At 46.5% G+C, this 13,373-nt stretch overlaps 1 protein-coding gene across 1 annotated transcript in view; it reads right to left on the bottom strand.

Moving 5' to 3' along the window:
• Positions 1-13,373, bottom strand: part of LOC109306674 (sodium channel protein type 5 subunit alpha-like) — a 310,690-nt gene that overhangs the window by 67,398 nt on the left and 229,919 nt on the right. The window contains exon 18 of the mRNA XM_019530203.1: positions 657-800. Coding sequence (XP_019385748.1) covers positions 657-800 — 144 coding nt within the window. The remainder of the gene's footprint in view (positions 1-656; positions 801-13,373) is intronic.

Here is a 13,373-nt window from a genome sequence, read left to right as displayed (position 1 = left end):
TCCACTAAACAGTTGAAATATTCCTGTTATAAATGTTCTTAGGGCTCATGTACGGTGACAGAGTTACAGATATTAATCAATGAGACTAAAAAACAGGAGTGAATAACCCCTGCTTCCCACAATACCACTCTTGCATGTGCTCTCTGATGGGTTTGGGCTCTGTCTGTGTTTTATGGCAGAGGTGGGAAGGAGTAAAGCTAGGGAACTAGCTGTGTTATTTACTTAAATTCTGCTCTCTGTCTTGGCTTGGCAGTGCTAACAGGAACAAAATCCTAACGGCAGTCTGGTAAAGTTAGTAGACATGAACCAAAATGTACCCAAGAGAAAGGTCTGCAGAGCAAGAAGGTGCCATCATCAGAGGAGAATCAGAGTCTCAATTACAGTTTCTTCGAAAGTTGCACGTTCTTGGAAACCCATTTAAAATATGTCCATTTTTAATGCATTTTCTGAGCATTCCATTTTTGTAATAATACAAGAATCTATTCTCCTCCCACCGGTCTGCAGAAGCTACTTCTGATTGTTTTTTTCTTACCGTTGGAGAGGTTTTGTGGGTTTTTTGTTCAGACCATAAAAGCCCCCTTAATTTCCATGCATGCACTACTGATTTTGGTCTATTGGTCACATGCAGTATCAAGTAGGAAGGTTGTTTCTGTTACCTCTGTTTTCCCTACTGGTGATGATGGTTCAGCTTTCACCTGTTTATCCATCTGCAACTCACTTAACTCTTCACAAATCTCAGAGGTCTGACTCTGGTCTCCTGGGCTTTTGCAGCACTGCCCCCTCGGTTGCAGCTGTTTTTCCTGCCGGAGATAATCCTAGATGGGTTTATTTTCTTTTTCTTTGGTAGCATGCTTATTTCTTAAGCAGAACTCCCCAGCTAGCACAGAAAATACCCTGAACTATACTTGTCAAGGGATGGCATCTTAAGGCAAAATGGTAAGCAACAAGATTACATAGGCTTATGCTGCAACTTTTGAGGTTTAGCAACTTGGATATGTCAAACTGCCTGGCTGTAAAAGAGAGGGGGGGAAAAGAGCAGCTTTTTGTTCAGGAATTGTTGCTAGGGGAAGGAATCACCCTGCCATTTCTTCCATTTTCAGTCTCTGAATCTGAGAAAGTCGTTTTCTCCAGTGACCCCAAATATCACAGGCTGGTGCTCCGAGTTTAGCCATATAATCAAGAGATGTACTCTGCGGTCACACAGCCAGGCTCAGCCTCAGCCTCAGCCTCAGCCTCAGCCTCAGCCTCAGCCTCAGCCTCAGCGCTGGAGGTGCTATGTTAAGTAACAGGTCTGTACTGCAGGGCAGGAAAGAAACCAGACAAAAAAGAAGAAAAGATATAAATTCAAGAGGAGGGAAATGCACTGAATATGGAGCCCCCTTCCCCCCTGAGAAACAGAAGATGGAGACGCCTCGCTCTGTCTCCCACTGCTGCTGGCTCTCCCATCCCCTCCTTTAGACATGGCCCTCAATTCATGAAACACCAGGCTAAATCCACTCCTGTTCAGCAAACGTCTGAGAATAATTTGGAGCTGCACTGCAATCTGAGTCTCAGTTAGGCGTGTGCTTAAGTGTATTCTGCAAACACCGGCTGCTGCGAGGCCCAGTACTCGGAGTAGCATGAGCAATGCCATTAAATTCACGTACCAATTTGCGGGCATGACAGTGACTAATGGTGAATTCCTTCAGATTACTCACACTACGGAGAGTTATGCCTAGTTGTGTTTGCAGGATTGGGCCCATAGCCACTAGCATAAAATCAGGAGAGCTTTATTGATTCAGACTAGCTGGGAATGTAGCCTGTAAACTCCATAGCTTATCAGAGTATTACCATATTTTATGTCATTACTAACAGTGCTACTAAAATATTAATAAAGCTCAGGCTGATTTCAAAGACTTATGCTGAATTGCTTAAAGAAGCCTTTCCATGCTGAGAAAACAGATTACAAGAGTACCAGAATTTTAACAAAAACTATCCGAATGTATTTTCCTTTCAGTGGTGTGCCATTTTCTGGAGGGGAGGGGAGCGATTCTCACAGTCAGTGTTTTAACCAAGCTTACCCTCCCATAATCAGAGCCCACCAGCTTTAATTTTACAGTCGCATCACAGCAGGAAACAGCAGAAGCAGGTATGGAGAGGAAAAAAGAACCCCATCTTATTTAAAAAGTAACCAACTGAAATACCGTGGGAGACAAAAAGTGGTTGATTAAGTCAATTGCTTTTTGTATAAACGCTCAGATTTTCAAATTTGCACCGGTTCTTTCTGCTTTCCCAGCAAATTAATTTAAAATTAAATTACCGGTTTCCTGCTGCGGAGGTCATAAGGTCTAACATATATTTTAACTTTAATAAATTAAATTATGCATGCTCTAGTCTATACTCTGTGCTGAAGGAATTATGACAAAATTTACAGGAACAATTCAGCACCAATAGCCACAGGCCAAAGATCGCTCTGTTATTACTAGTCTATGGGTTTGATTTCACCATGAAGTTATACATATGCTAAAAAGTATAACTTGGAAAATGTATAACATACAGAGAAGCTGCTAATACCAAAGGCACACCATATACTAGTCAGGCACTTTGCTATAAACATTTTTTAATGCAACGCGCATACAGCTTGGTCCTAAGTAACGTTAATGACAGAGTATTGGTTACAGCATTTAAGCAACAGAAACAATCGTTTCGTGTTGCAAGTAGTGCAATCTGGGTAACGTTGCAACTTCATTGGTGCAGAAAGCCTGTACACCCAGAGCCCTTGGAAACTGTGGACTGTATAAGAGCAAACTGTGTGACTCGGCTCCTCTGAAGAGCAACAGAGCCAAGTCAGCGAGCATGTTGTATAGTTAGGGTGAAAGAAAATAAAACACATCGATGGTTTCATTAGTTACTATCTCCATTGCTGGCAGTAGGGGCTCTTTCCTGGACATCTGGGGCTCCTATACACATGACAGAGCTCTGCTCCGATTTGTGCTAATTAGCGTGGGTTGCAGTAGACTCAGTCGAGTCTTCTGTGAGCCTACTGGAGCGTGCTAATTAGTTCCAGCAGCCTCCACATCATGTGTATTCAGCATCCCCGTGTTTCCAAATGGCGGTGGGGGCGCTTTAAGTAAAGCTTGTTGAATGAGCTTTAGTGAAAGCATCTCTGCTGCCATTTTTGAAATGTGGGACACTGACTACATGTGATGCTGTGGGTGCTTTAATTACAGTAGCTCTCAGAGTTTTTTTAATTAAGCCCCTCCACCTGAGCACATGTATAGACACCCTTGTATTCAGGAACGCCATGTCCAAACCCCTCCTCTCGATGACACTTACAACTATACACACAGTGATAATGGTATCGTGTCATGCTAAACTCGCACAATGGGGCCAAAATGTCACTATGCATTGATACAGACTAGGGTTGCCAAACATATGGCTCACAAATCAGATCTGACCTGTGAGATACTCTATCCAGTCTGCTCGGCTACCAGCGGGCCACCAGAAGTTGGGGGCTATGGCTGTGGGGGATGGTTTGCCATGTAATCCAGAGCCTTCAGGCCCTGGTGGACATGGTGATGGGCAGCACAAGGGTGTGCAAGGGCTGATAGAGCTCCAGTCACCCGAAAGCTACTTTGCTCATCACCATCGAACCGGCCCTACCTCCTCAGTCAATGGCCCTGCCACTACCATTTGCTCCATGCCTGAGCTGGAGCTGGAGCTACACCTGGAGCTGGAGCTGTCACCACCACATAGGTTGTGTACTGCCACCAAGGCACAAGGCATGTGGCAGCAGCAGCGGGTCTGGCTCCCGCACGGGGCCAAAACTGCTGCCACTGGAGCCACCCCATGTCCTGGGCTGGACCCGGCCTGCAAGGAGCCCTGTGGTCTGGATCCAGCCCGGGGTAGGAGATGATAATTGACACCCCTGATATAGGCCATCATAACAATGAACTTTTTATTTTGCCCTGACAACTACATTTGAAAGGAAGACCGCTTCTGGAATAAAATAAACTGTCCCATACATCTAGGGATACATGGTAAATCTGCACTGGGTGCCAAGTATCAGATGTTGTCCTGGGTAAAAACAGTCTGATTTCAGGTAACCCCTTCATTTCCAGTACACATTGCGGGGACAGCAAAGCAGTGTTGGTTGCTCCAAGTGCATTTATTTTGGTCTGCTTAACTTTGGGCTGTTTGGTTTTGTTTTAATTTGAACCAATTTGTTCTTTTGGCTGCAGCAGCAGTAGATTTATCTCCAATAAAACTCCACACTGTGGGTGGCTTATGTAATTTGTTTTTAATTTTTGTATCAAGTGCCAAGTTGCCAAGGCAATACACATTATGTTAATATTTATTGATTCAGTTGTTTTCATAATTTATAAAGCGAAAACACAAAGTGATACACAAAAGGCACGCATACAAATGGAAGGCGGACAGCCTCCTGAGATTCACATTGGACCCCCTGTTGCTTGATATCCAAGTTACAACCAGGGGCATTCACACCTCAAACCCTTTGGCAGATCTTCTCCTTTTGGTTCTTTGGCCTCTGCCCAATAAGAAGTGAACATTAAATTGTATTCATAGTTAACCAACCTTATGGAATACAACTTGGCTGTACACGTGTGGTTGGTTACAGCACAAACAAGAAGAAAACAATGGTTTCTTCTAGGAACATGTAGTTATTAACCTGGGTGACATCTCCAGTTCTTTTGTGCATGGGCTCCACACTTGTTGCTGGCATAAAGACATACAAAAGATCCACCAGTGGGTCCTGCTTATGTGACGCAGAAGTCTAGAAATAAAAGTGATGGACTTTGGTTGGCTCACATGGGGATTACTGCAAACTCCTGGCCTCTGTAAAAAGACTTGCTCTTGGCAAAAACAAAGTCAACACCAGCCACCAGCGGAAATTCATTGGATTTCCTTCCCTATCACGCTTCCGTCCCGTACAGCTGAATTTAGAAAGACAAAGCACTGCAAGCCATAGTCCTCGGAAGTAATCTAGTAAAATGAATGTTTGGAAAGGCTCGCTAACTCCTGTCCTGGTCCTGACTCTAACTCTGTTCCCACACTGACTCTCCTGTCCAGGCTACCCACATCCAGCCAACATGAAGAATAAGCCTTTGATGCCAGGCAGCTGCTCCATAGAGCAGAGAGGTGGGCAGAGATGAGGCATGGGCTTGGGCTTGGCTCTGCACCCCAATCCCTCCGCAGCAGGCTGGCAATAACTTCTGAGCAAGTTTGGAGGGGAATGCAAATGGTGACAGGAACTGAGCTGGGTCAGCTTGTTTTCCCTATAGAGCAAGGGGCGGGGGTTGTAGGCTGGTTTGTGACTCGTGTGAAAGAGTGCAACTATAAACTGCCCTTTAATCGCAGCAAAATGCTTGTGCACATGTAGATCAATTCAGCCCTGTGCAAAGGGCGACCGGTGGGCCTGCATATCACATTGCACTGAAAAGAATTCCCTGAACATGAGCCGTGTGCTGGCATTTTAAGGAGCTGTTTCACCCCTTGAGAGAGCTGAGAATTAAAAGCATCAGAAGAATTTCTCACAGGGCAATGCTGACTGCAGGGAGCTGTCATTCCAGGAAATACTGCTCTCAGAGGAAGACCCTCTCCTTAATGACCTCATGATTTCAGTCTGGGATGGCGATGAAGTTGGCCTTTGCAAAGGAACACAATTCAGTATGGCAGTAATTAGTGCTTTAATGACTAGCAGGTCATCTTAACCTGTAAATCCCCATAAGAGCCAATATTTGAATATGAAACATCTAAGACAAGGAGATAGACCGGCTAAAAACCCTGTTACTTGCACTTGGAGCTCTTCACTTGGATGTGGCCTGGTTCAGGAGCAAACAGGTATTATTATCATATGATTGTTTACTGGCTTCTGTAAAAGAGCTACGATGTTTTCCCTGTTCCTAATGGAAAGCTCTGGATACCACAAAACCACCATAAATGGGAGCAATTGGCATTTTTCCTTGGCTACAATTTGCCCCCGGTGATTGGTCCCCTTCCTCAGCAGAGAAGCCAAGACCATAAATAATTGTTAAAGCTGAACTCTGCTCTATCCAATCCCTGGACAGAACTGAAGCAGTTTGCATTGCTGCCGAGCCGCAAGGAGCACGTTGTTCTCTGTGCGCTACCTGTTGGGTAGCCACAATAAGGAGATCTTTATCTTTAAGGCAGAAGTCACTGTTTTAAGAAGAGAAATACATATGCATGAACCAAAGAAACTGCCTGGGGTTCTCACTGCCATCATTTATTATTTTCCCATATAATAAATGGGAAAACCATTTATTCTCCCACACAGGAAGTGTAAGTCAGGGTTACCCCATGAACATCAGGGAACTGGGATGTTGCAATAGCGCTAAGAGAGGCAAATTACACCGTACACCTAGAAAATCCCCTAATTCCCTGCATAAGAAAAGAAGGGGATTTGTATTACATATCATGGCTCAAATGAAAGAGGGCTGGAAGGAAGCTCTCAGTTCCATCAAACACTTTCCCTGCAGCATCCTCTCACCCCGACCCGATGAGGAGAGGAGGGCTGCTCCCAGCGAGTGGCATGAAATGTCAGAGTGAAACCACTCGGGACGTTGCACAAGAGGGTGGGATCATAGCCCAGACAGAGAGAGCTATCACACCACACGGTGTTCCTCCAAGCATACTTTTAACCAGGTGGATAGCTGCACCTACAGGACTGTGCAGAGAGACTCGGCTTGAGTTTGGGTGTGTGCAGGGTTAGCCATAAACACACACCTAGTGCAGGACACCAGTGCAATCAGGGGGATGGGGAGCACGGCCGGTGCAAAGGGAAGAACTACTCAGTCAATGAGCAGTGCAGAGCTGTGCGAAGCAACAGAGCACAGACTGGCTTGATTCAGCCGTTCAGTGAGCACAAGGAAACTACAGTGAGAGAAAGCAGGGCTGGAAGTGGCGTTGTCTGCTCGTTCCTGAAGTGCCTCCTTTTTCTCCATCGCAGACCACCCAATCCATCAGTCTGCTCTAATAGTGCATCTGCACAGACAGGCCTAGCTCTAGACAGTGCTAATCACCCCTTATGGTCACAAGCATCACTTTCACTCACAAACTGCAGACAGACAAGGGTTTTCAAATTAAAACCTAGGTGTGCCATTCTGCTACAAGGCAAAATTCTGCCTCAGCGGGGCACAGGCACCTCTTTGAGCTGTTAGTGCACGGAGGAAGCGTAATTGCTGCTACATATTCACTTGGATCCCTTGGCTCTACGCCGACTGGAGGGGTTCTGTGCTTTGGGGAAGGGGCTGACGAGGAGCAGATAGAAAGCTTCTGTATCAGGCAGCCTGGCAATTCCTGCTCTCCCTGAGTCCATTCAGAAACATGGGGACCAGTAGGAGAACTGAGGGGGGTGACTGGGACAGCAGCCTGCAGTGCTGCCTTTGTTGGTAGGGGTGAGGGACAAGACAAAGGCGATTGCTGCCTGACTGCACTGTTGCAATAGGCATGGCAGCAGCTGGTACTCCCCCCATGTGTCTCAGCTGCCCCAGGCACAGATCTGCCCTGCTGTGCCTCTGATGGGGACATTAAGGATATGTCTACACTGTGGCAGCAGAGAACTCTCTCGTGGTGAGCCCTGCCCGCCTGCTCCCACTCCTCGCCAGTCAGCCCTGGAAACACAGCTGAAGTGAGGATTTGGGGCAGGGTGTAGTCAAAAGCATTGGCTTGGGTCACCTCTGCTAGCTCATTTCCAGGGTTATGCTCGCAGATTAGGCATAGGCAGGAAGGACGGATTGCCTCGGCAGTGAGCCCTGAAACCAGTGATGGGAACTGCACGGATGCAGGCTTCATCCATGTGAGCCACAGTCCCTTGACCACACATCACGTGGGCACTGCCTACCTGCCCCACTCCATTGTGCTATGTGGGTGCCCTGGCCCCATTTTCAGCTTCCCAGCCATGGGCTCCCCGGCTGTAACCATGTCACAAAGGCACCCTGGGTTGCGAGCTCCCTGGTGCTGTGGGCTGTGCCCTGCCGGGGAAGGAAGCAGAAGCCAGAGGATGACTAGGGAGGGGGATCCTAGGGTCCCTGGGTCAGAGGAATGGGAGTGGAGGGAGGGTGGTCACTGGTTGGAGCCCAGGGCCTTCAAGTTAATTCCTCAGGGGCTGCATATAGCCAGCTGGATAGTCCTGCCCTCAACAGAGATGAGACAGTTCACTCAAAAGGGAGAAAAGGAAATGCTTTTCCACATACAACACAGTTATTTTATGGATCTCTGCCCAAGAGCTATCGTAGCACCAAGTTTTCAGTAGGAGTTTTAAAGCAGATTAGAAAGCTACATGAAGAACAGGAGTATCCTGAGTCATAAATGAAAGATTTAAAACAGGAAAGATCTTTGAAAAGTTGTAAACCCTCATGCTTCAGGGCTTGCCTTGAGACATTAGAGGCCAGGGAGAAATTTCCCTTGGGGACACACTGTCCCATCACTGCAGGCTTCCTTGCACCTTCCTATTAAACACCGGGTACTGGTGACTTTTGGTGAAGGGACAGCACAGACGGCTGACTTTCGGGATCCAGTTCAACAATTCTTAGACAAATCTCTACCTGCTGGTCAAAGGCCAGATAACGTCTGACCCAAAGGAAGTTGTAACAGTTTGCTCATAGTTAGAAAGCTCTTGAACATACGTCCTGTGATCTGGTTTTCAAAATGGCAGCAAAATAATTTTAGCTAGTACTTAATTTACTACAGGAGGCAGATAAGCATGCAACTGAGTGATGATGCCAGGTCTGAGTCTACAATTAGCGCAGGCTTGTCACACAGCACACAATAGTACATTTGCTGTAGAGGTAGCCTCAGCCCCTCCTTGCTAACTCCTTCCCAGGGATAGTATGTGAAGTGTGCCGTCTGTTGTACTAGAGCATGCCTGCAGTAACTCTACGGAAGTCAATTGAGTTATTACACCGGCATATCTCAGCACAGAATTTGGTCCATTAATTACCTGGGCATGGGATCTGAGGAATGAAATTAGTCACCGAATCATTGCTAAACAATTCTTCCTAAACATCATGAGGCACTGGAGGAATCTAGAGCCAAATGTTGATGCCTGTCCTCAGTCATCCTGTACACTGGGACTGTTCAGCACAAGTCAGGTTAGACAAATTGGGTCTTTATACAGCAAAGCTCCAAGACACTGTGACAGATCCTCAGCAGATGTCAACTGCTGCAACTCTGCCGAAGGCAGACCAGCTGAGGACCTGCCTAAGTAGTTTTCAGCTTTGGGTGCTGGAGAAGATTAATTTTAAGATGTCCAAGGATGTCTGTTATCCGAGTCACAGCTGAGCTAACTGCCTCGTCTCTGTACGAGGTCCGGATGCTTTGCCAAATCTCTTCCTTCAAGAAAGTAAACAGAACACTTTTGCTGTGCTCCATTTCACATTCACCCAGAACATTTCAAGTGCTTGAACCTTGGCCCTGGAAAAGTAGAGAATGAATTCTAATTGCTCACTCTTTGCTGGTCCAAGATCATTTTCCTCACCGTGCAGCACATTGTCCATAATAAAATATGGATTCATTCTTCCGAGGGTTCAGTTTTAAAATTAGTCTAAGTGGGAGAACTTGGCAGGGAGATGTACTGCCAAAGTTAATTTCTCCTGTTATCAATTCAAAAAGGCTTAAATAGGCAGCAAAAGTGTTTCATAAGTGTTCATTGTTCAGAGTTCAAGCTAATACCTTTTGCTAAATTGCATTTTGATGTTTAATCACTATCTACTTTACATTTCTTTTGGTAATTGGGATCTCTCCACTATGTAATGTGAAGAATTCAAACAAATGGGCTCCTCTGCTGTACGTTTCAGCTCTGCGAGGCTGTGGCGCGTCTAAGCTTTGCCTAAAAGTGTGATGTGCTTTGAGAGAGCGACTGTAGCAACCACAGACCTATTCAGCCAATTAAGGCTTTGCTATTTCTATCATTATTAAGAAAGCCGCGTATTATTATACCTAATAAAAACAAAACAGGTGACAGGCTTTTAGCTGCCATTACTTTCTATTTCACTATTTTAGATTCATTAGCAGATATGACAGTTTCAAATTCCCACGCCACCTCTGCCACCACACACACACACACACACACACACACACACACACACACACACACACTAGGGCTGTGCAAAGCTTCGGTCCCTGATTTGATTTGGTGAAGATTTGGCCCGATTCGGTGGCCGAATCTTCGAATCCAAATTGAATCAAAGGACATTTTAATCTCTCTGAATTGACTCAGAATGCTCTAAATCGATTTGGAGAGATTTGGAAAGATTCGGTGATTCACACACAGACACAGCTGTAAAAGTTTTTTCTACGTACCTCTCGGTACCAGGCGGCTCATGAATGCTGTGACGGTGGGGCAGATGGAGTGCCCCACAGGAGCGCGGAGGGGGTCTCCAGCGCACTCGGCAGCAGACCTGGGAGTGGATCAGAAGCACTTCTGGTCCACTTCCGGGTCCACCGGGGAGCGCGCAGGGGGGCTCCCACTGCACTCCCTGGCTCAATGACTGGTGCCTCCTGGGTCTGGGTGGGGGGAGCACCTGGGGTCCCTCTGTGGCCAATGGCCGAGCCGGGGATTGTGCTGGGGGGGGCCCAGCATGCTCCCTGGCAGACCCAGAAGTGGACTGGAAGTACTTCTGGTTGACATCTGGGATTACCACTGAGTACGCGGGCGACCCACCACCCTGTGCTTCTGTGGGATGCTCCATCCGTCCCAGCATCGCAGCACTCACAAGCCAGGCCTGGTACCTCGAGGTATGTAGAAAAAACCTTAAAGCTGCGTATATGGTCGAATACCTGATTCTCCAAATCAGTGTTGAATCTTCAGATATGATTTGGCCGAATCGAATCACTGTCCCTGATCCAGGCTGAATCCAAATCCAAATATGAATTGAATAGGGCCCGCTTCACACACCCCTTATGCATATAGACTCTCTTTTTCCCTGTGTCTGCAAAGCAAGACATCTAGTAATCAACTTGTTCACTTCTTCTAAAATGCTGAGTGGCGGCATTTCAGTTTGCTTGTTTCTTTTTAACCAAAGGGAAGAACTGTGAGAAATGCTCAGTTTTGGCAGTATTCTGCTAAGGGGAGAGTTATGGATACTAGAAAGTGACACCCAGGAGACCATGACTGACATGTAGTCCATGGGGCTGGGCATTTGTCCGAATGCATGTTGTCAAGTTGGCAATGCCTGATATCAGTTCTTTCAATGCCAGGGCCTTTTATTGACTCCCAGGGTTTCATGGACCTGAGGCATCATGCTATGGAGGAATATGTTTCCTTGGCATCTCATACTGAACAAACACCCTAAAACCTAGAGCATGACTGCTCTTATCGCATCAGCAAAGATACTGCCAGACAGCCTTCTTCTAGTCCTGCTCACCATGTCATGATGAACCGGACATGGGAAATACAACTCTCCACACCTCGAAACCCACTACAGAGATGGGTTAATATCTGTCATTGAGATGCATATTATTTCTATAGGCCATGCTCATTTTCTTGCTGCTCTTTTTCATGGCATGACAAATGAAGACCTTTTATTTTTTCTCTTGTGTTAAAAATATTTATGGCTCTCTAAAATAGGGATCTACACATTTTTTTAAAATATGCAATGAAAATTGTTGGCATCTTCTTGAAAAAAAAATCTTATTTAGGCACAAAATGTATTACCCTGCTTTCTAATTTCTTAGCCAGTGGGTGTGTCATTTACACGTGCATTTATTTACGCTGGCTTAAATTTACACTCAAGTTGGCATAAGTCACCATATTTACTGTGTAGACATGCATGTGTAGACATGCACCCATACTGCGCAGTAATTTTGGGTACTGCGCAGTAAATGCGCGTGTGTTGATGTGCCACTGATAATGAAAAAAATAAACTAATACAATTTAGTTCCCAAACAGAAAACTAATGGCCCAGCATGAGCAAAAGGGTAGAATTTTATAAGATAGAGTGCATATATGAGTACACAAAATACCAGATATTTGCCTGATACAAATGGGTGCAGATTTCACTGATTTCAATGGAGTTTTGCCTTTTTACACTAAGAGAGAATGTGGCCTGGCCTAGGGACTGGTTCTGACAAGAATAGCAATGTAATGTTATTTGAGGGGAATGCACAGTCCCCGAGAATGCTGTATGCTCCCTGCAGTAAAGACCAAGAATAACATCCACAACTATCTGTGCGTGTTTTTTATTTTCTGTCCGCGTCTTCTGGACATTCACAATGTGGTGGATTATCCCTTTGGATTTATCTGCAGTGAAATCCATAGGAGCGTCAAAGCTCAGCACAAATAATTTTGTATCAACAACTTTATGCGGTGAATTATCTGAGACCCATTCTAATCTCAAGCAGGCAGGAGTCAGTTTGGCATAATTCCACTGACTTCAAGGGAGAAACTCCAAACTCGTATATCTATAAATGTTGATAGCAATATTTCCATTACTTCAGTAGTCTTCACACTAGTATGACTTGGGGATGTTGTGGATTTTCAACATCTTACAATCTTTAAGTCAACACTAGATACATTTCTAAAAGATATACTCTAACACAGACAAAAGTTATGGGCTTGATGAAGAAATCAATAGACGAGGTTCTTTGGCCTGTCATATAGAGGGTTCATAGGGTCACTGGAAAGTAGTAGGCCTGTGCAAAGCAGCAAGTATTTGATTTGGCTTTGGATTCAGCCCATTCGGAGGGAGAGTGATTCAATTTGGTGATTTGAATCACTGTCCCAATTCAATGTGGCCGATTTGGATTTGCAGATTTGGCTGCTGAATCCGGCTGAATCTGCAGCTGAGTCCCCTCTGAATTGAACAGGCGGTGGTGGCAGGGACAGTGGTGGGGGTATGGCGGCAGCAGGTGGGACCTCCCCCTGCCCGCTCCCCCAGCCCTGCCCATGTCTGCCCTGCCTGGCCCCAGCATCCTGGACCCTTTTTTTTTTTGAAGTCCCACACTCACCGGCTGCAGCAGCAGCAATCAGGGCCTCTGGGGGCTTGTGACAGAGTGCCCCCCGTGTGCGCAGGGGCAGCCTGGCACCTGCGTGGTATCTGTCGCATCGCACGGGTGCAGCGCGGCTCGGCAAGGCACTGTCCTGGAGCTGGGGCAGCTCCAGCAGTCACCCGGAGCCTGGCACCGCCTAGCCCAAACCCCTGGACAGTGCCCAGAGCCCCGCAGCACCCTGCCGAGCCGCGCGGTGCTGTGCCCTCGCGATGCGACAGCTGCCGTGTGGGTGCCAGGCGGGAGGGGCGATCCCACTGCCCCATGGTGTGTGCAGGAGCTCTGCTATAAGCCCCCAGATCGCTGCTGCTGCAGCTGGGGAGTGCGGGGCTTAAAAAACAAACAAACAAGTGCTGGGACGCTGGGGC

Source organism: Crocodylus porosus, unplaced genomic scaffold (genome assembly GCF_001723895.1).
Source record: "Crocodylus porosus isolate Cpor-Errol unplaced genomic scaffold, CroPor_comp1, whole genome shotgun sequence".
Taxonomy (NCBI): domain Eukaryota; kingdom Metazoa; phylum Chordata; order Crocodylia; family Crocodylidae; genus Crocodylus; species Crocodylus porosus.
Note: the sequence above shows the minus strand (reverse complement) of the source record. Positions and strands in the feature narration are given on the sequence as shown.